Source organism: Microplitis demolitor, chromosome 10 (assembly GCF_026212275.2).
Source record: "Microplitis demolitor isolate Queensland-Clemson2020A chromosome 10, iyMicDemo2.1a, whole genome shotgun sequence".
NCBI lineage: Eukaryota > Metazoa > Arthropoda > Insecta > Hymenoptera > Braconidae > Microplitis > Microplitis demolitor.
Genome location: NC_068554.1, coordinates 11,587,667 through 11,611,303, shown reverse-complemented (window position 1 = coordinate 11,611,303; position 23,637 = coordinate 11,587,667). Strand labels below are relative to the sequence as shown.

The 23,637-nt window shown below is 30.4% G+C and overlaps 2 protein-coding genes across 2 annotated transcripts; both read left to right on the top strand.

The window, feature by feature from the left end:
* Positions 1–427: 427 nt before the first annotated feature.
* On the top strand, positions 428–8,140 carry LOC103579330 (U5 small nuclear ribonucleoprotein 200 kDa helicase). The gene is made up of 3 exons (XM_008560688.2): positions 428–534; positions 767–930; positions 1,755–8,140. The coding sequence occupies exons 1-3, from the start codon at positions 490–492 to the stop codon at positions 7,951–7,953; spliced, it is 6,408 nt and encodes a 2,135-aa protein (XP_008558910.1). The 5' UTR covers positions 428–489; the 3' UTR covers positions 7,954–8,140.
* A 5,098-nt stretch (positions 8,141–13,238) lies between these two features.
* On the top strand, positions 13,239–23,369 carry LOC103572820 (uncharacterized). The gene is made up of 12 exons (XM_053742213.1): positions 13,239–13,412; positions 13,609–13,796; positions 19,073–19,306; positions 19,426–19,494; positions 19,618–19,818; positions 19,970–20,011; positions 20,162–20,344; positions 20,585–20,729; positions 20,853–20,947; positions 21,050–21,263; positions 21,471–21,608; positions 23,101–23,369. Exons 1-12 carry the CDS (start codon positions 13,256–13,258, stop codon positions 23,247–23,249), a joined length of 1,815 nt encoding a protein of 604 aa, XP_053598188.1. The 5' UTR covers positions 13,239–13,255; the 3' UTR covers positions 23,250–23,369.
* The last annotated feature ends 268 nt before the right edge of the window (positions 23,370–23,637 follow it).

Sequence of the window (23,637 nt, the reverse complement as noted above, 5' to 3'; positions counted from 1 at the left end):
ATTAATAAATTAATTGTTATTACAGAAATTTTTATAGCTTCCGAAAAAATGTATAAGACAAACTTTTTCGAAAAGTTTTCATCATTCGAGTGACGTAATTATTAAAAATGTAATTAGAAAAGTAAAATTCGAAAATTCGGTTAGTACGACCCAGCCTTAATTAAAGACAAAATAAATAAATAAATATAATATTTATAGGGGTTGGAAGTTGGAACAGTCTATAAATGACGAAGGACATTTATATCTACTATATTTTTTTTAAACGAAGAATAATATTTCTGAAATTGAAATAAAACATTAATATTTTCATAACAAATTTAAGTGAAAGTTATTTTTGAAAAAATTGATGTTAAAAAATTGTTTTTGTATAACTTTTACAATCGATTGAAAAATATCGACAATTGAAATAAAAAAATCGATCGTTCGATTAATCGAATTCGATGTTACAACACTACACATACGTTAGTGATTCGTTTAGATTCTGTAAACATGGCTGATGCAGCGGCACGTCAATTGCAATACGAGTATAAAGCCGTAAGTTTTAATATACAATAATATTATATGAAGACCTAAAGTTAATTCATTTGCTTTAAAACTATAAAACTTTTTTCAAAGTTTTGTTGTATATGAGCAGTTTTTATTCTAAATTGTACATTGGTTGGGGTTATGTTTATTACGTTAGTGTTTACTAACGTAATTCGACTAAACTAAACTAATTCACATATAATATTTATAAATATATTGTATTATTTTTTTTTAATTTCAGAATTCAAATCTTGTATTACAAGCTGACGTAAGATTAATCGAAAGACGAAGTCGTGATGAAGCAACCGGTGAAGTCATGTCCCTTGTGGGCAAACTGGATGGAACGCGAATGGGAGACAGGGCACAGAGAAGTAAGCCGAGCAAAGTCGAAGAACGTAAAGCCAAGTCAGTTATTAATTTTACTTAAGTTTCATTCATTGATAGTACTTACAGAACTTTCGAGTACTCATATTTCTACTCAGTGAGATCTTTACTCAGCTTTGACTACTAAGTTATATCTTTACTTGGTTGCCATCCTATTCAGTAATATAAAATTGAATGTTATTCAATAAAGTTGCTAATAAGTAAAGTCGAAGTTGAGCAAGGATATAACTAAGGAGAAATGGACTAATTGGCTTTAAATAGAGATGTTTTAAGTAGACCATATCACTGCCTGAGATGTGAAGTGAACTAATTTATAGAATAAAGGATTGAGATGTTTTTCTAAAAGTAGATAATATCAAACTTCAATAATATTTATTTTATAAACTGTTGTGAAATTCACTTTCATATTATATTAAGAATTAAATTTTTTATTTATTTGCATAAGTAACAATTAATGTGACTGATTCACTTGATCTGTTAGCATATTGATACTGCTGTCAACTTTGTTAACACATTTATTCAATAAACTACTTAGCATTTAGAAGCTGATGACTTCAATTTCAATAAATACAAGCTAGTTAATTATTTTTTTTTTGCCATACTTCTATTTAAAAGAAGGAAAAGACCTTACGTCTAATCAAAGTGTTAGTAATGTTCATTATAAGTGAATAGAATTCATTTTATTATTATTTTTTTTTTTGTTATGAAAAAAAATATACATTTCAATATAGTCTATTTAATCTTAAGACATAAGCTAGTCTACTATATTTGATTCAAAGTAAAAATGTCAGTTTACTTAACCCCTTAGCAGTTGAATTAATTAATAGTATTATTGTTTTTTTCAGACGTCAAAAGCGTGATGAAGCACAGTATGATTTTACCCGAATGAAAGGTGCAACGTTACTTTCTGAAAGTGTTGATGAAATAGTCGCTATTGTTTATAGACCAAAAACACAAGAGACGCGACAAACATACGAAGTATTGTTGAGTTTTATTCAAGAAGCAATTGGTGATCAGCCACGTGACATTCTTTGCGGTGCTGCTGATGAAGTTCTTGCGGTATTGAAGAATGATCGCTTGAAGGAAAAAGAAAAAAAACGTGAAACGGAGTTACTTTTAGGTGGCACATTGCCTGAAGAACGTTTTGCTCTCCTGGTTAATTTAGGCAAAAAAATAACAGATTTTGGTAATGAAGATAAACCAGTTACTAATGAAGAAAACATTGATGAAACTTATGGTATTAATGTACAGTTTGAAGAAAGCAGTGAAGAGGACGATGAAGATATACATGGAGAAGTAAGAGAAATTGATGATGATGGTGATGAAGGAGAAGAAGCTAATGACAATCGTGCTATTCATGCTGAAAATCTCGGAGGAACAGAAGAAACTAAGAAAGAAAAAACATTACATCCGCTTGATATCGATGCTTATTGGCTTCAACGACGACTTAGTAGAATTTACGATGATGCTATGGTATCACAAGCACGCGCTGCTGAAGTTTTAGCTGTATTACGTGACGCTGTCGATGAACGTGACTGTGAGAATCAACTCGTGCTTCTTCTTGGTTATGATTGTTTTGATTTTATCAAACAATTAAAAAAATATCGTTACATGATTGCTTACTGTACGATGTTGGCTTCATCGCAATCGGAGTCTGAACGACAAAAAATACGCAATAAGATGAATGATGACCCTACATTAGCAAAAATTTTACGGCAGTTAGATACTGGTAAAGGAGATGACGATGGTGATGAAACTATGGAAGCACGAGCACAACGAAAAAGACGTGAAGAGAATGAAGACACTGGTGGTCCGGGTGGTCAAATACAGGGAACGAGAAATACAATTGATCTAGAAGATTTAGCGTTCGCTCAGGGTTCTCATTTTATGGCAAACAAGCGTTGCCAATTGCCGGATGGAAGTTTTCGAAAACAGCGTAAAGGATATGAGGAAGTTCATGTGCCTGCATTGAAACCAAAACCATTTGACGATAATGAAAAGTTACAGCCAATTGATCAATTGCCCAAGTATGTACAACCAGCTTTTGAAGGATTCAAAACATTGAATAGAATTCAAAGTCGTTTGTATCACACGGCATTGGAAAGTGATGAAAATTTGTTGCTCTGTGCACCAACAGGTGCTGGTAAAACAAACGTTGCACTTTTATGTATGATGCGAGAAATTGGCAAACATATTAACTCAGATGGTTCTATCGAAGCAGATCAATTTAAAATTATCTACGTAGCACCTATGCGTTCACTTGTACAGGAAATGGTAGGTAATTTCGGTAAACGATTAGCAAGTTATAATCTTACTGTATCTGAGTTGACTGGTGATCATCAGTTGACTCGTGAACAAATAGCTGCGACCCAAGTTATCGTTTGTACGCCAGAAAAATGGGATATTATTACACGCAAAGGTGGTGAAAAAACATTTACATCACTTGTAAGACTGGTTATTATCGATGAAATACATTTGCTACATGATGAACGTGGACCTGTACTTGAGTCACTTGTTGCACGGACAATTAGAAATATCGAGACAACACAGGAAGACGTTCGTCTAGTAGGTCTCTCTGCAACTTTACCCAATTATCAAGATGTAGCACAATTTTTACGTATCAAAACTAAAACAGGCTTATTTTATTTTGACAACAGTTTTCGACCAGTTGCTTTGGAGCAGCAATACATTGGTGTTACAGAAAAAAAAGCGTTAAAACGTTTTCAAGTGATGAATGAAATCGTTTATGAGAAGACAATGGACCATGCAGGAAGAAATCAAGTATTGATTTTTGTACATTCACGTAAAGAAACTGGTAAAACAGCTCGAGCAATCAGAGATATGTGTCTGGAGAAAGATACATTAGGACAGTTCCTTAAAGAAGGTTCAGCTTCGATGGAAGTACTACGCACTGAGGCAGAACAAGTCAAAAATCAAGAATTAAAAGATTTATTACCATATGGATTCGCTATCCATCATGCTGGAATGACTAGAGTCGATCGTACTCTCGTTGAAGATTTATTTGCTGATCGACATATTCAGGTGCTCGTTTCCACTGCTACACTGGCTTGGGGTGTTAACCTTCCAGCCCATACCGTTATTATTAAAGGTACACAGATATATAACCCCGAAAAAGGACGTTGGGTGGAATTAGGAGCTCTTGATGTATTACAGATGTTGGGTCGTGCCGGTCGACCTCAGTATGACACTAAAGGTGAGGGAATCCTCATTACTAATCATAGCGAATTGCAGTACTATCTTTCGCTTTTGAATCAACAATTACCGATTGAATCACAACTCATATCTAAAATGCCAGATATGTTGAATGCTGAGATTGTCTTAGGTACAATTCAAAATATTCGTGACGCTGTTAGTTGGCTTGGATACACATACTTGTACATCAGAATGTTACGTTGTCCGAATTTATACGGTATCAGTCATGATAAATTAAAAGACGATCCACTTCTTGAATTACATCGTGCGGATCTCGTTCATTCAGCTGCATTATCTCTCGATCGTAGCGGTTTAATAAAATACGATCGGAAATCTGGTAACTTTCAGTCAACTGAACTTGGTAGAATCGCTTCTCATTATTACTGTACTCATGAAACAATGTTGACATACAATCAATTATTGAAGAAAACACTCTGTGAAATTGAATTATTTAGAGTATTTTCACTGTCAAGTGAATTTAAAAATCTCAATGTAAGAGAAGAAGAAAAATTAGAGTTGCAAAAATTGATGGAAAGAGTTCCAATACCAATTAAAGAAAGTATTGAAGAACCAAGTGCTAAAGTTAATGTATTACTGCAAGCTTATATTTCTCAATTGAAACTTGAGGGATTTGCTCTTATGTCAGATATGGTTTTCGTTACACAGTCAGCATCACGTTTGATGAGAGCTATTTTTGAAATTGTCTTATTTCGTGGATGGGCACAGCTGGCAGATAAGTGTTTAGCTTTATGTAAAATGATTGATCGCAGAATTTGGCAGTCGATGTCACCGTTACGGCAATTTCGTAAAATGCCCGAAGAGATAGTCAAAAAAATTGAAAAAAAAAGTTTCCCATGGGAACGATTGTACGATTTAGGGCCAAATGAAATTGGCGAGTTGATTCGTGTACCAAAACTCGGTAAAACTATTCACAAGTATATACGTCAATTTCCTAAACTCGAATTAGCAACACACATTCAACCTATTACACGTTCGACTTTGCGTATTGAGTTGACAATCACACCAGATTTTCAGTGGGATGAAAAAGTTCACGGTGCATCAGAAGCATTTTGGATTCTTGTTGAAGATGTTGATTCAGAAGTTATTTTACATCATGAGTATTTTCTATTAAAATCTAAATACGCAGCTGATGATCATCTTATTAAATTTTTTGTACCGGTTTTTGAACCATTACCACCGCAATACTTTTTACGTGTCGTATCAGATCGTTGGATTGGTGCCGAGTCACAATTACCAGTGAGTTTCCGTCATTTAATACTACCAGAAAAAAATTTGCCACCTACGGAATTACTTGACTTACAACCATTGCCGATAACAGCGTTGCGTAACCCTAAATTTGAAGCCCTGTATGTGGGTAAATTTGTTCAATTCAATCCGATACAAACTCAAGTATTTAATGCAGTTTATAATTCTAATGATAACGTTTTTATTGGTGCACCGACGGGTTCAGGTAAAACTACAATTGCTGAGTTTGCTATTTTACGTTTGTTAACGCAAAATCCTGATGGACGTTGTGTTTATATGGTGACAAAAGAACCACTTGCTGAATTAGTATATGCAGATTGGATTGTAAAATTTAATCATCAACTTAATAGAAAAGTAGTCCTGTTAACTGGCGAGACTGGTACAGATTTAAAACTGCTTGCTAAAGGACAGATAATAATCACAACTGCTGATAAGTGGGATGTACTATCACGTCGTTGGAAACAACGCAAAAATGTTCAAAATATTCAACTTTTTATTGTTGATGAGTTGCAGCTAATTGGTGGTGAAGAGGGTCCAGTACTTGAAGTAGCTTGTTCACGTGCACGTTACATATCATCACAATTGGAAAAACCAACGCGTATAGTTGCTCTGTCAGCATCACTGGCAGATGCTAAAGATGCTGCACAGTGGCTTGGTGCACCCGCTGCTGCGACATTTAATTTTCATCCGTCAGTGCGGCCAATACCATTGGAACTTCATGTGCAAGGTATAAATATCACTCACAATGCATCAAGATTAGCCGCTATGGCAAAACCTGTATACAACGCCATTTTACGACACGCACCACACAAACCGATCATCATATTTGTTCCAACACGACGACAAGCAAGATTAACAGCTATTGACATTCTTACATTCGCCGCAGCCGAAGGTCAATCATCCAAATTCTTTCATGCTGAAGAGTCAGACATTAAACCATTCTTAGATAGGATGAGTGATAAGACATTAAGAGAGACATTGTCACAAGGTGTTGCTTACTTACACGAAGGACTATCTCCCGATGATCGTCATCTAGTTGAACAGTTATTTGATAGTGGAGCGATTCAAGTGGCTGTTGTTACACGTGATTTATGCTGGGGTTTATCTATAAGTTCTCATTTGGTAGTTGTCATGGACACACAGTCTTATAATGGTAAGACGCATGCTTATGAAGATTATCCTATTACTGATATACTACAAATGGTTGCACGTGCTAATAGACCGTTGGAAGATGATGATGCAAAATGTGTGTTATTATGTCAGAATTCAAAGAAAGATTTTTTTAAGAAATTTCTAAACGAACCACTACCTGTTGAAAGTCACCTTAATCATGGTCTTCATGATCATTTTAATGCAGAAATTGTTACGAAGACGATTGAAAATAAACAAGACGCCGTTGATTATTTAACATGGACATTTCTTTATCGGCGTTTAACACAGAACCCCAATTATTATGCACTACAAGGCGTAACGCATCGTCACTTATCAGATTATTTGTCAGAATTAGTTGAACAGACTTTGACTGATCTTGAGCAAGCTAAGTGTGTTGCAGTTGAAGATGAAATGGATACATTACCTCTTAATTTAGGAATGATTGCTGCTTATTATTATATTAATTATGCGACAATTGAATTATTTAGCCATTCACTTAATAGTAAAACTAAAATTCGGGGTTTGCTTGAAATAATATCCTCGGCCGCTGAGTATCAATCCGTTCCTGTAAGACAACATGAAGAAAATTTATTAAGAAGTTTAGCCCAACGGTTACCGCATGCACCTCAAGCCACAAGAATGGCTGATCCACATGTTAAGGCTCAATTACTTTTGCAAGCTCATCTATCACGTATTCAGTTAGGTCCAGAACTACAAAAAGATACAGAATATGTTTTAAGCAAAGCAATACGATTAATACAAGCGTGTGTAGATGTTCTAAGTTCTTCGGGATGGTTAGCGCCGGCTGTTGCTGCTATGGAGCTTGCACAAATGGTAACTCAAGCAATGTGGTCAAAGGATTCGACTCTCAAACAATTGCCGCATTTCACTGCTGAAACAGTTAAGAGGTGTATGGAGAAGAAGATTGAGACGGTGTTTGATGTAATGGAGCTAGATGATGATGATAGGAATAGATTATTACAGATGACTGATACTCAAATGATGGACATTGCTAAATTTTGCAATCGTTATCCCAATATCGAGATGTCATATGACATCGAGGACAAGGATAAAATTCATAGTGGTGGTACAGTCAATATTGTTGTTCAATTAGACCGTGAAGATGAAGTCAGTGGACCTGTTGTTGCACCTTTCTTCCCTCAGAAACGCGAAGAAGGCTGGTGGGTCGTTATTGGTGATCCTAAAACAAATTCATTGCTGTCTATTAAGAGACTAACATTGCAACAAAAAGCTAAAGTTAAATTAGATTTTGTTGCGCCTGCAGCTGGACAACACTCTTATACTCTGTATTTTATGAGTGATGCCTATCTCGGTTGCGATCAAGAATATAAATTTACACTCAACGTTGGAGAATACGAATCAGGTGGTAGTTCCCATTCTGACTCAGAATAATTGTAATAATAATAAATTAATTATTAAGGTTTGTAAAATATTAAAAGAAAATATTCTGTATTAGTAATTTTTGTAAAACTATTTTAATTATATTTCATGGTACAATAAAGAATCTTACAGACATTACATACATTTACTTTCTATAGATGAGTGATGTAAGGTTTTGTATGTAGTGTACTATAATATACATCAATGGTTAGACATTTAATTGAAAAAATTTGTTTAGAACTTGCATTTGAAAAAAAAGTCATAAAATCGATATAAACTAGTTCTTTTATAACCCCGATTAGTATGTTTGTACGTTATTATATCATACAATAAATTTAATTATTACTTTACAAAAGATATTCAAAAAGACGAATTTTCACGCTGTAATTTTAAGAAATGTTCATGCGTAAACATTAATATGATTTTTTAACTTCCCGCTAAGAAAATCGACGATTTTCAAAAATTTCGGGAAGTTATTGTTTTCACCCCGATTTTCGAAAATCGAGTTTTCATCAGATGTCGACGTTTTGAGGTCCTAGGAAGCTATTCTGACTATTTTCAGAATGATGTCCGAGTGTGTGTGTGTGTGTGTGTGTGTGTGTGTGTGTGTGTGTGTGTGTGTGTGTGTGTGTGTGTGTAAACTCTTTGTAACTTTTGAACTAATGAATCGATTTGGATAGTTGAGGTGGCAATCGAAAGAGCTTGTTGGCCTTCAACTTTTCAGAAAATTTCAAATTATTTGATCGAATAGACTCGAAAATATTGGCGAATTACGAAAAAAAAAAAAATTTTTTTTTAGTTTTTTATTGATTTCTCAAAAACGACTTATACGATCGACTTCAAATTTTAATCAGCTCTAGAATTCAATAAAACGCGCCGATTGCCACGTCAACTATCAAAATCGATTCATTAGTTCGAAAGATATCGGCGTTGAAATGTTAAAAAAATAACATTTTATATTATTTTTTCCGGATAAATCATAATATAACGTAACAAAATGTGCCTGATATCATACCAACTCATCTTTTTTATGGTTTCTTTTGATCATATAATGTCATCGAACTTGGTTTTTAGTTTAAATCATATTATCAACAAAAAAATCGATAAAACGTAGTTTCAATATTTTTATCGGATATTTCATATTTTATTGTTTCTTACCCCGACATTGATTTCTGCCTCAATACACTTATTTTACTGAACAAAATCAGGAACTAAATTTTAAAAACCGCTTCATTGATAATTTTCGATTCTTAAATTTTCAAACTTCAGCATCCCTGTTGAAAACATCCTATAAAAACCAATAGATAACGATAGGAATTGTATGGGTTTCTATATGGTCTATTTGGAAAGAAAAAGTTCCAAATACGAAAGAGTATGGAATCAGTTAGATTGTATGAGTATATACAGTTCCGTTAGAAGTTGCTATCGGAATCTATGGGATTTTATTATTTCTTTGCAAAAGTATGGATTCGTTTTGGATTTAACATATCATCACTTATTGGATTCTATCAGGATAGGCTGTTATTCATGATATCTATCTATTTTTCCTCTTACAGAGGATAAAAATTTTCTATCTGTGATGCCACACGCAGAAAAGACTTTGTTTTCTATTCGTAGTTGCCTATTTAAAATTTATAAGTAATTGCAAGTAAAAGCATTTATATGAACTTATCAGAAAATGCTGATATGATTTGTATGTTTGTGTAAGATTTTATGAGGAACTGTAAATTAGCTATTATAAGCGAGATTATGGAATATTTTTGGAATTGCTGTGTCAAAAGCACATTACAGGGCCACAGAATCCATCGCAATACTTTTACTGTATGAGAATCTATTAGTAGTGTCACAAAGAATGTACGGTACGATGTTTATGAGGATATAAAAGATCCTATATGGAATAAGCCACCTGTACTGCATGTGAATTAATAAGCTGTCACTTGTAGAATAAATAAATTTTTTTATATGGATATCCAGATTTAGACATGCATTCGATTTTTATATGAGTATCCAAGTCAAATAAAAAAAAAAGGATAAATATATAAACATGGTAAGGACTGATTCCTATTTGGAAATCCACATGCAAAATGAAATCGATAATAAAATTATTAGGCTTTAAACGGCATATCTAAATAAGAATAAAGATAATTTTATAAGTATATATGAGTAAGTACTGATTAGTCAGATTATATAATATCTGTAAATTAATCGGAACAACTAGATAAATTACTACTCCACGGTAATGGTTTCTATCGGGATATCCATACAGATCTTATAATATAATTACAGGACTATGATCGGAATATCTAATAAAGTATGAGTTATTTTAATAGAAATTTATTTGTAAGTACTGGTTAGTCAGATCAAATAGAACTTATAAATTTATCGAAATATCCAGATTATTACTTTGTGATACTAATTTTTATCGAGGTAACCACTAAAGTAATACAATAAAATCATAAAACTATACTTGGAATATTCAATCAAGAATGAAGATAATTTTGTAGGAACCTATAACTGAACGTAAATAAAAGTTAAGTTTCCATAAAGAATTCTAAATACACACACAAAGTAAATAAATAAATGTATATTACAGAATATATTAACATTAATTTGTTCTTTTTGTTTTGAAGATTTAAGTGGAAATATAGTGACGAGAACGATTTTTTTAATAATCTTGTACTAAATGGATTCTATCTGTCAAGTCAAATTTGTATGCTATTTGGATCTATGTATTGTTCCGCATAGGAAAAGTGGAAGATTAAAGCTGGATGACTAGAGTTGGATAGAATTCGAGTTTTATAAGCGATTCTGATACCAGAAAAAAAAATTAATTAATTAGTGCATGTTACAGAATATATTTAAAAATGTTTGTTCTTTCTTTTTTCAAAGGTGGAAATGCAATGACGAGAACTATTTTTTAAAAATCTTGTATATTAAATAGATTCTACCCACCAAATCCAGTTTGAATGTTATTCAGATCAATTTGTTGTTCCATATAGAAAAAGTAGAAGATTAAAACTGAATAACGCGACGTGGATAAAAATATAGCTTCTGTGGAGAATTCCGATAAAAAAAAAAGAAATACATTCCTGCATGTTACAGAATATATTCACACAGAAAAAAAGGATTTCTTGGTGCAAGAAATTTTTACTTGCCTCAAAAAATATTTCGTATTATGAATTGAAGATAAATAATTTCTTGGAGCAAAAATAAATTTTTTTAGTGTAAGAAAAAATTTTTTGGACTACGAAATTTTTTTTCATCCCAAGAAAATTTTTGATTTCAATTTATAACACAAAATATATCTTGCGCAAAGAAATTATTTTTGTCTATGAAAATATGCTTCTACTTTCTTTTTTCAAACGTTTAAGTGGATATTGAGATTTCATATAATCATTTAATATCTTATTTCGTTTTATGTAATTTTTTCGAAGTCCGGTGCCAATAAAAAAAATCTATGAAATGTTGATACCACCAATCGACAGCATTTTATCCATACCGAATTTCTAAGAAAACGATTTGTTTATAACTTAGGTTAAAAAAAAAAGGTCTTTGGACGATACGATAGAAATTCGTTTTAGAATAAAAGCTGTCGATTGGTTGTGTCAACATTTTGTCGATTTTTTTGTTATTTTCTTTAATTATTAATAAAGAAAACTTAGAAATATTTCGGCCTATCGAGCGTTAGATGCGTTTTCGCGGAGAAAGCGCGCGAACTAGACAACTGCTCGTGCGAGAGGGAGAGGTCCAAGCGCCTGGCTCGTTTTTTCGCCATATTTCGCGAAATATTTGAGATATGATAAAACACTAAGACATCTTTATTGTGTATTTTTTCATTCTGGACATTTTTTTTTTTTTTTTAAATGAACTTCCCCATCAAATCAGCGGTTCAGGAGTTATTTCTACTTAAACAATTAAAGTGTTATTAACCAAAATACGTAGGAAATCGTTAAGAACAGCCTTGGCTAACAAAATGTATACGAGTTCCCCTCTTCAGCTGAAGGACTATTTATTACATATATATATCTATATATACAATAGATAGACTGAATCAAAAAAATCGACTATTTTTTTTATTTCAAAATCCCGCGTTGAAATATCTTTAGAGCATCGAAAAAAGACGCCTGTGAAAACCAGATCTCACTTCGTTCGTGCGCTCAACTTTGCTCTCGTGGGCAATCGACAACTTACCGCACTAGTTGTACAATATACTATTTTGAAATCTAATGATTCTCTATTTAGATCAATCACCGATCCAATAGGATCTTAAAAAATCCAAATTAGTTGATTAAAGTTTTTTTTTTTACTTGTTCGAAATTTCAGAAATTTTTAATGAATATGTTGAATCTTTTTGTTTAAGTAAAATTTCCACTATATTCACGGTTAAGCTACAATTGAATATAACTAAGTTGCATCGTGTAATAAAAAAGTTTTCAAACAGTAGGACATTTAATTTTTTTTTTTTTAACATTTCCGTACTTGGATTTCACGTACATCCAATAACTATTTACAATATTTGACTCTATCCGATATATTCATGCGAATTATAAGAGAGTATGAAAGAATTACGCTTTTTCCTAAATATTCATAGAAGTTCAGATAATGAAATTTCAGTAATTACTTGAATCTTTCAAAGTCAAGTTCTTTAACTTTTTTTTTGTTTTATTACACTGTAAAATAGAATTTCTAATACTACATTCGAAAAAATTGTTCCTCATTTAGCAATCAAAGTGTTGAAAGATTACGTCATTAATTTTTTAATGATCATGAATTTACAGTACTTTTGAAAATTAGAATTAACTTTTTCAAGTTTTAACGTTTTAGTAATTTTAAACTAACTTTCGAACAAGTATCTTAAAATTTACAAATATAATTTTCTTATATGTCTAATATACTTATAATTAAAAATTATATTCCTAAGTTATTCTTTTTCAAAAAAAATAAAATTCTTGCATTCTATTTTTCCGCTTAAATTTTAAGTGAAAAATATTTTTAAACAATAGCTGTCACTATTATATTTATTTGTTATAAGTTCTTAGTTATAATTATTAAATAGTTAGATACTTTATGAAGTGTTAGGATATTACACTTGTGTGTTCTTCTATTCCGATTTACTCACTGAAAACGTATACTATGGTTGCTTAAGATTGCTATTAGATTTAAATTTATCAATTGTTTATCGACGTTCATCCTAACAAAATTCTAAGCTGTATTTCTGCTCAGCTATACAATTTATTTTATGCGATTCTCATTATTTTCTGATTCTGCCAAATAATACATTTTTTCAGCAATTGATTTCAATTTGAACGTTTCCATGTTCGCTTACATCAAACTTGTTTCTCCGGATAACAAATTTGATACCGTTGAGACGTCACGTATTCTGAAATTCCGTGCGCCAATCGATAAAAATAAACATTATAAGGTTGATTATGGGGATACCGTCAAAAAAGCTCTCATTCTTTATGTTGAACGTAAGTTATAAATTTTTTAAATATTTATCTCATTTTTTTTTTCTTCTTTTTTATTTTCATTCTTTGTTATTTTTTTTTTTTTTTTTTTTTATAAGTATATTACTACTTAAAGTATTTCGAGAGATCTTGTAACTATTTTTGTCTCCACGTAATTCATTGCAATTAATTTTTCATTTCTATATTTTTAATTATGTAGAGACTTTAGAAGCACTGGAAAATAGAATATCTACAGAAAGGTCAAAAATTCCACCAGCATATCTACAATATTCAGGTACCGAAGAAAGTGATTTTGACACCACCAAACGTAAAGAAAAAAATAGTGAAGTGAAAAATTTCAAAACTATCCTCGATAAAAAACTTCTCTTAAAAAGTCAAGAATTATTGGTAAGTTTTTATACAATTCATTGCATTATTGGTTTCTATGATTCATGACACAATTCAATTTTTAAAATCGGATTTTTATTAAATAAAGTCTCAAACGTGAAATCATACTAAAGCAAAAAAATCATATGACTTTATTAAATGTTACTGGCTAAAAGCGATTACGGGCTGTCGAGTTCTGAAAATTTTTCGATACGAACCATTAGTTATAAATTTCAATCGTTACCAAGAATTTTTTTTTTTTTTATTAATCAATTAACGAATAAATTTTCATGGGATAACCAGGTTTAAAATTATGGTTGATATACTTATTGTTTGTAAAACTTGACCTGTTATCTTATCATTTATTAAGAATTATACGTTTAGAAGAGAAATCTTTGAATGAAAAATGAAGTAAGAATATGATTTGCTCGGATTAAATAAAACATTATTCTCATATCTTTGCCGGATTTTGTACTTTACTTTGACTGTAGCAACTGAATGTTAATCTGAATGTTTCGTTTCAATTGGTCCGATTGATTCCAATAGGTTCCAATTAATCTCCGATAGACTTTCTATCGGAATCTAATGGCTTTAATTTCAGTTACTTTTTTATCTGAGTGATAAAAGGTTGTTCAGTATTTAATTTTCTATACTCGGGGCAAAAAAATAAATTGATTTCGACTTTTCTGACTTATTTGACTTGCTTTTGACTTAATTAACTTGATTTTGTCAGTTTTCATTCTTTTGACTTCGATATGACTTTTTTAACTTAAAAATTTAAGTCAATTAAATCAAATTCAAGACAACGAGACTTTAATTTGACTTGGATGGCGTAAATAGGTACTAAGTAAGACAGCTAAGTCAAAAGCAAGTCAAAACCAAGTGTGTTTTCATATTTTAAGATACGAAAATTCATTCAGTTCTGTCTCGCTTTTGACTTAGTTGTCTTACTTAGTACCTATTTACGTCATCCAAGTCAAATTAAAGTCTCGTTGTCTTGAATTTGACTTAATTGACTTAAATTTTTAAGTTAAAAAAGTCATATCAAAGTCAAAAGAATGAAAGCAGTCAAAATCAAGTTAATTAAGTCAAAAGCAAGTCAAAAAAGTCGAAATCAATTTATTTTTTTGACTCGGGATGACATACTGTAATATTTTTATGGAAACTAGTTATACTTTTGCTTAACTAGGAATAATATTTTTACGTACTCTGACATCACTACTCAAACTATTAATTACAAAGAGATATCTAATTATTTTGAGTAATGATGATAGATTTTAAATCTATCATACACATTATGAATGTATTTCCGAAAAGTTTGTAATTAATTTTGTAAATATTTTTCTAAAAAGTTTTTTTATTGTATAAATTGCATACATATGCATGTATATATATATATATATATGTATATATATATATATATATATATATATATATATATATATATATATATATAGCTGAGTACTTTCTGTAAAAAAGAAATTTCAGACAGTACTGTATACTATCTACACTATATCCATTACTCTTTGGATAGTACTGAGTACTATCCTGGACAGTAGTAGATATAGTCTAGATAGTAGTGGATACAGTCTAGATAGCATATAGTACTGTCAAATTTTTTTTTTTTTACAGAAAGTACTCAGTACTATCCCGAAGAGTAGCCACTACTTTTTTTTTCCGTGTAGCTCGAATGAGTTAAAATTATTTGAATCTAATTTTGTAGGATTCCTGATTTAAATTTCGAATTTTGTTATCTTATTACTGTAAATATTATCTTATGATGTGTACTGATTTTGATTTCTAATAGTATAACTTACAGCTTTATTGTTCATACAAACTTATTTCAAAAAATATCTTAATATATTCTGCAAAAGTTTATGTTTTTCAAATTCCAAACTTATTTGTATAAAACTTTAAAAACATATGGATTTTAGGATCATTTTTTGGCAAACTATGTTTAGGGAAATAATTTTTAATCGTGTTGATCTTGAAAACTCATTGCTTACGTGATTTAGTCTGGAAAATAGATTGCTAAGGGAAATAATAATTGTTAATTCTTTCAGCCGTTTTTTTAACGGGCTCACTTTAAATAATCTATATTTTTAACATTGCATTTTTTCATGATAGCATCATGGCACCCGATAAAAAGCAAAGATTAAATAAACAATATTTATTACCTTCTTGTAATCCATTACGTGTATCAAGAACAACGCGGAATCGATGGCACCGCACTGCTCAGCTAGCATCACAAAGCTGTGTTAATACGGACACAAATAAAAAACCCAATACTTTTTTAATGGAACGAAAAGATAATAACTTAGACTTTCATAATAGTTCTGAAGATATGTTACTAAATCTTAATTTGCCTGGAAATACACATTTGGATAGAAAACACTGTCACTTATCAATACTCACTAATCAACAATGTAATAATGTTTCAATAAACTCATCTGATACTGAGTTCCCAAACTTTGACCATCTTAATGATCTAGGCGATTCTGACGAAAAGGGACAGCTTGTATTTACTGAAAGGAATTATTCTCACGGAACAGCGAATGTCATTTTAGATAGCTCTTCGAATAGTGATGATTGTAGTTCTTATGATTATGACAGCAATTGCACATCTGATAGTGATTTTGAAAATTCATCTACTAATGATACTATTTACATGTCCGATTCTGACTCAAATATTCAATCTAATAATAATTCAAAAAATTCTTGTAATACTCATTCTACGAAATTCCATACAGACTATATGCAAAGTAGTACAATCATGTTTCCTCAAGCACAATTGACAATATCAGATGTTCTGCTTATGATTACTGTATTTTCGGTGAATAAAAATTTAACAAAACAAGATGAAGATGATTTAATTGATCTTGTTAAAGTTTTGGCTGGTCCAGAGTTTGTGTCGTGGAATACATCACATTACGCACGTGCAAAAACATATAATCCTCCAAGTTCTAAAATTAATACTAATTTCTATTGTGAAAATTGTAATGTAATATTAATAACACATAATAACAGCAAGAAGATGAAAGAAACATCGGCTATATGTAAAGATTGTGAAACAAAGTATAAATTAACGTCTGAAAGCTCCAATCAATTCATGATCGTTGATTTGGATTATCAGCTAGAGATGCTTTTAAATGAGAAAAATGTTCAAGAGGATTTATTACAAAATTTAGACGAATACAGAAAACGACCCAATGATGGAATCATTCGTGACATATATGATTGTAAGCTCTACAAAAACCTACAAGTTCATTCCCCAGGAACATTAACATATAATGTTAATACTGACGGTGCACCGGCATTTAAAAGTTCGAATCGCAGTTTTTGGCCGATACAATTGTATATAAATGAACTTTCCCCAGAAATCAGAACAAAAAATATGATACTTGGTGGAATGTTTTTAACATCAAAAGAGCCAAGTCCGGAACTTATGAAGATTTATTTATCTAAGTTTATTGACAATGCTGAGAAACTCATGACAGATGGATTAAATATCACTTTGAATGGTTCAAAAAAGCAAAGGAATTTCAAATTTCATTGTCTGTTAATATGCGTAGATTCAGTTGCAAGGCCAGTTATTCAATGTCGTTATCAATTTAGCGGCTATTCTGGTTGTAGTTGGTGTTACGCTCCTGGAGAATATAACAGCTCAGCTATTCGATATCCTGTAACTTTAAATGATCCACTTTTAAGAACTAACGAAAGTCACATTAAGGACGTTAGTGAAGTAGAACGACTGAATAGACACATCAACGGTGTAAAAGGACGTTCGGAATTACTTCGATTGAAATTATTTGATTGTGTGTGGGGTCTGCCTGTTGACTATATGCACGGTGTTTTGTCAGGTGTCACGCGACAATTGTGGTCTATATGGACTACGCCAAAAACTCCATATTATCTGAATCCAACTGATCGCAAGGAAATTAATAACCGTTATCTTAAAATAAAACGCCCACATGAAATCCATAGAATTGTAAGGCCTATAAAAACTATGGCGAAATGGAAAGCGTCAGAGTGGGAGTCGTGGTTACTTTTTGACAGTTTACCTTGTTTGACTGATATTCTAAAAAAAGAAAATTTGGATTCTTATTGTTTGCTTGTTTCAAGTATATTTAAATTACTGTCCGGTAATATCAATGAAAGAGATATCAGACAATGTGAATTTAATTTATTACAATTTGTTGGTGAATGTCAACAGTTTTATGGGAAATCCTCTATGACATTTAATATGCATTCCTTGTTACATATTGCAGATTCTGTTCGGCAAAGTGGACCACTCTGCTCGAGTAATACTTTTCCATTTGAAAATGAGATTTTTTACTATAAACGTGACATCAATGGACCCCATGGAATTTCTCAGCAAATTATCACATCTAATTTAAAAAAAAAGTTTATCAGATACAACATTGATAATGCTACTGAATCAATTGTTTGTCGAAATTATTGTAAAAAGATTATTCTTCCAAAACTTTTGACAAATTATGAACGTACGATCAATGATGTAACTCTTATAGGTAAAGGAAATGACCCGAATAAAAAAATTAATAGTCTTGTTTCCCAGCTGAATATTGAAAAAATTGAGTGCGTCAAAGTCTTCAACAGGTGTATTTATAAAAAAATGATTCTTCGTAGTGTTCATTATACTCGTGCGAAAAAAACTGATGACACCGTAATAAAATTGATTTCAAAGAAAATTATGCGGATTCATGATTTTGTAGTCATCAATAATACTTGTTTTTTTTATGGTCGAGAGCTTTTAACAGCTTCAGCAGAATTTTGCACTTCACATTTACATCACATTTTTGAAATATCTGAAAAACAAGGAGATGAAATTTTGGTTAATGCTGACTGCTTGGACGCGAAGTTGATTTTTTTCACAACTGGAATCAAAACTTATATCTCATTATTACCGAAACATTTGGGAATATAATGAGGGCGTCTCAATATTGTTTTTTGTGAGTGTTCAACACTTTAAATATTATACAATTATTTTTCTAATGTAGCTAATAGGATTTTCATTTGTATCTAAGTTGTTTCCTCTGTGCCTGTGATGATAATTATTGAATTTGAATAGCCAAATAATTTTAGAAAATTTACTTTTTCTATATCATAACTAAAAAATTTTCTTTTCTGAAAACTAATTTCTTTTTAGTATAGAAAGTGTTAGCTATTATATAAAAAAAAAAATCAATGGCTAAAATTCTTTTAATTAATTATAATTGAATAATTATTAATATTATTAAAATTAAGGGCACTTTAATTTTCATTGAATATTCCTGTAGGCTATGGATTCGCAAACTAATAGCATCAATACCAAAGAAAATGATGTTAATACAGCCAATAAATTTTTGGAAGAAAATCAAGAAACACTATCTAATGAAAATCCAGATGAAGGCGATTCTAAAGATAATGAGAAATCACAGAAAGTTACAACCATTGAAGAGCTTTCAAAAATCAGTAACGACATATTGGATGACCATAAACAACAGGTTGACAAAAAGTCAAAAGTGTCTAAGGTTTGTAATATCTCATCTACTTATTATAGATAATTATCTAATTGATATGTTCAATTCAAAAGTATTGTATGATAATACAACTTTAAAGGATAGTTTTATTGGATAAATTACTGTTTTAGAAAATTAAAATTTTGCAAAATTCACCGTTGAGCAGTCAATTTAAGCTCGCCATGATAGCAAATGCAAAAGTACGTATTCCAATTTATATAAATTGTAGAAAATTGTGATTTAAAAATATTTAGTAAAGAATATTCTTCATTGTCATAATTCACAATTTAAATTTTATTTATTTTCATAATCAACTTATTCAGCAGCTAGACAGCGACAAAATTACAGGAATATCTGTACCTCAGGATGATGAGCTATCAACACATCAAAAAGTAAGAAGTCTCGAGTCTTCCAATTCTTTTCAAAATAATGATTCTAGCTTGAATATTGAAACCGCGGATTCCCAAAACATTGGTAAAAAAAGAAAAAAATCTGGAAAAAAAAAAGATGCCAAGAATAAAAAAGTAAATGAAATTCATTAACCAAGCATTAGAATTTGTATGATTTCGTTTGTCAAAGTTTTTAAATCAATAAAAACATGCAATTTCTGACTTCTCTAGTTTATAAGTATTAGAAAGATGACTACAAATAATATCAAATTAATTTTTATTACAGCGTAAAAATAACTCTCTTTTGAGTATGGAGCAAAATGAAGAGGTATATATATACATGTATATAAAAGGTTTACTAGTACAACCTAGTAATGCCCATTTAAAATATATAAATGATAGAAGATAGTGTTAGCGAACCATCGATATGTAATTACACATACATATCTTAATTCATAAACGGTAATTCATTTTTCAGAGCATTAATCTTAAAGCTGTTGGTGCCATTGAACACAATTCTGATAAAGGAATGGCTGAATTTCCCTTTGGTGAAAACCAAAAATTTGTCCATGAATCACAAAATGATGGTGCTAACAGTTCAGAAATTGTAAAACCGACTCGCACAAAAAATAAAACGAAAAACTTAAACAAATTGAATCCAGTAAGTTTTCTATCAATAGAGTAGTTTTATAAATTTTAATTGATCGCTTTCTTATGTAAAAGAATCTATTTATTAGCTAAATTGTTATTCTAAACAAATATATAATTTATAAATGTTTACAATTTTCAGTAGAGAATAAAATATTGTAAAAATATATACTTACGCGTCTTTAGTTTAAAATCATTATTTTATTATTAGTTTTTTTAGTGGTATTAATATTGTATTTTATTTTTGCACTAGAGTCCGGATAACATTTCGAACATAGAGAAGGAATTAATTCAAATCAATGGCAGTATTTCCGTCTTACAAAAACAGCTGTCAGATTTACAAACATTTGTGGTAGAAAAACTAACAGCTAACGACGAGAACTGGAAGCAGTTAAAAAGTAAACGACTATTGTTTGGTTGAAAATATTTTTTGAAATTCTCATTTTATTTCCCATTGATCTCTTTCTTAGAATGAAAACATTAATGCATAAAAATTAATATACTTATTTCAAAATTTGTAGATACACCGTCAAAATCAAATGATGACAATGCCATTGATTTAAATGATATTAACCGGCCCCCTGACATTGGATATGTTCGACTTGACACCGGAATGGTAAAACAAATTTTTCTTGATAAACATATCTTCATAAAATTTAAAGCCAGCTAAAAAACTCTATACAGCAACTTATTTTATTTTGTTTCTTTATTGTTTCAGATACACTTAGGTCAAGGTGTGTGGTTACCGAAGGTTACTTATGATAATGCGGTGTATAACGCAAGCACAAACGCTATGTTTGTTAAAAATATAGCTGTGGCAGTTTTTGGGGACAAATACCTAAAAGAACATAGTGTCAAAGGAAAGACTTGTAACAAAACTAAAAGCACTCCAAGACCTGCTATCGATTCCACCAAGGCAATAGCTATTCATGGTATAAATTATTTATTTATAATGTAAATAACATAATGTAAATTTTTTCGGTTATAATGGATTTAGTTTAATATTTGTAACGTCCGCAGTAGCAAACGATAAACCGTCTTTTCATACCGTTAAAAATACGAACAGAATAGTTTGACAGAAAAAATTTTTGTTTGTAACATTTTAATATCTAACAAAATCATATTTTTTTTCCTTACAGAAATATTCAAATATTATTTGAAACAAAACAAAAATATGGATGGTCAAAAACTACTGGACGAGGCTTCGTTATTTGAAGAACATATACGAAGCAAAATATCTGATTTACTTCGACCACCTAGACAAACTAAAAAAAAAGGTACATGAGCGAGTTTTGTTGTCACATATATAAGAACAAGAAATTCAATTTTACAAAATTGGTATTTTTTCTAAATTTTACAAGTCTTTACAAAAATATTTCACAAATATTATGATTTTTTGAAATTTAATCGACTTAAGGCCATGCTCAGGCAGTACCCCCCACTTTTTAAAAAAATTCAATGGCTTTCAACTGTCATAACCGTATTAAAATTATATTAATTAATTAAGAAAAAAATAAAATTTTAATTGAAAAAGGGAGAACGTAGTCGTAATTTCGCTAAGATATAGGTTTAAAAAAAAATTACTTGCAGTTGATATCAATTGTAAGCTGAACGAAATTTGTAAAATAAATTTCAGTAAAATCTTCATGTCAATTTTATAATTCGAATTTTCAAATTTTATAGGCTAAAATTTATTTAACAAATTTCATTCAACTCCTGATTGATATCAATTGCAAGTAATTTTTGCACACCTCAAGCGCGAAAGCACTGAGGGTGCTTTATGATCGCTCTAAATTTTTTGACTCATTCACTCACATTAAATTATCTCTAGACTTTTTCGATTACACTAAAATCGGTCAAATTTTATACTAACACAAAGACAATTTATTAAAGAATAATTTCGAACCAATATTAAGTCGATTAATTATTCCATTAATTAAATATAAATTATTTTAATCCCAGTGACACGAGTTGTCAATTGTCGTGTATGAAACGTAGTAAACCAAATAACTCGATAGGAACAATTAATCGGTCTAAATTTTTTTTATTATCTTTGTATTTTTGATCACAAGAACCCTATTGAAAATTACTGTTTAAATCTTTTTAGTTTAATTGTAATTAATTAGAAACGTAAAACTGATTATTTACGAAAAGTTTAGCGGCCATTTTTATTTTTACTATTGTTATTATTACAAAAGTAAATTTTTTTTGCACACCTCAAGCTCGAAAGCGCTGAGGGTGCTTTATGATCGCTCTAAATTTTCTTTTTTTCTCCCCATTAACTAGTGGCAGCAGCACTAGCGTAAAACCATGGAGAATAGAGACTCTATTCTCCATGCGTAAAACAGTAGGTTTGAAAAAAAAGAGTGACATCTACAATAAAAATGCGGGATATTTAGAAAAAATTCAAAAAAAAAAAAATTAAACTGGAATCAAGAAATAAAAAAATCAAATTAATAATTCAAAAGTTGAATAAAAATTCATAATAAAAAAAAAAATAAAAGTAATGATTAAAAATAAAATGAGCGATTGAGGTGTGCAATTTTGGATTTTCCAACATTTTTAGTTATTTTTAAATACTATATCTCGGTAAAATTACGACTACGTTCTCCTTTTTTCAATTAAGGTTTTAATTTTTTTTTTTATTAATTAATAAAATTTTCATACGGTTATGATAGTTGAAAGCTATTGAAATTTTTTAAAAAGTGGGGGGTACTGTCTGAGAATCCCCCTAAGTCATAATAAAAAATATGTATTTTTTAATCACAGGAGCTAACATCGTTCATACTCAAGTTAAGCCGACAGAAACAAATACTACTAAAGCTCAAAATTCAGATGATGATGATACTTCATCTGACAGTTCCTCAACCGATTCCAGTGGCGATTCCTCTGATGATGTAGCGAAGCAAATTGATTAATTAAGTTTTTTGATCGAAATTATTTGCTTCTTACTTTATTATTATTATCTTTATTATTGTTAGATATTAAAAAAAAAATACTCTTAAGTAAAAGTTGAGTTTGAATTTTATGATAAAAATTATTTGCTGACTATTTAATTACTACTAAATGTTAAAAAAAAATTCTCTCAAGTTAAACTTGAGTTTAAGTTTTATAATAGAAATTATTTGCTAACTACTTAATTATTATTGTCTTGATTATTATTAAATACTACAAAGAAAAAAAAAAAATAAAATTAACTTTAAGTTTGACATTGAACTCTTTGTTTTTGATTTTTATTTTTAGATATCTATCGTCCATTCTGGTTTCCAGATGGCATTTTTTTTTTATTATTAAGTTAATAATTAA

Coding starts and splice junctions, on each gene's coding strand:
- LOC103572820 (XM_053742213.1), top strand. CDS start 13,256: ATGTTCGCTTACATCAAACTTGTTTCTCCGGATAACAAATTTGATACC. Junction 20,730..20,852: donor GAACTGGAAGCAGTTAAAAA/GTAAACGACTAT, acceptor CAAAATTTGTAG/ATACACCGTCAAAATCAAAT. Junction 21,609..23,100: donor TAGACAAACTAAAAAAAAAG/GTACATGAGCGA, acceptor TTTTAATCACAG/GAGCTAACATCGTTCATACT.
- LOC103579330 (XM_008560688.2), top strand. CDS start 490: ATGGCTGATGCAGCGGCACGTCAATTGCAATACGAGTATAAAGCC. Junction 535..766: donor TGCAATACGAGTATAAAGCC/GTAAGTTTTAAT, acceptor TTTTAATTTCAG/AATTCAAATCTTGTATTACA. Junction 931..1,754: donor GTCGAAGAACGTAAAGCCAA/GTCAGTTATTAA, acceptor TGTTTTTTTCAG/ACGTCAAAAGCGTGATGAAG.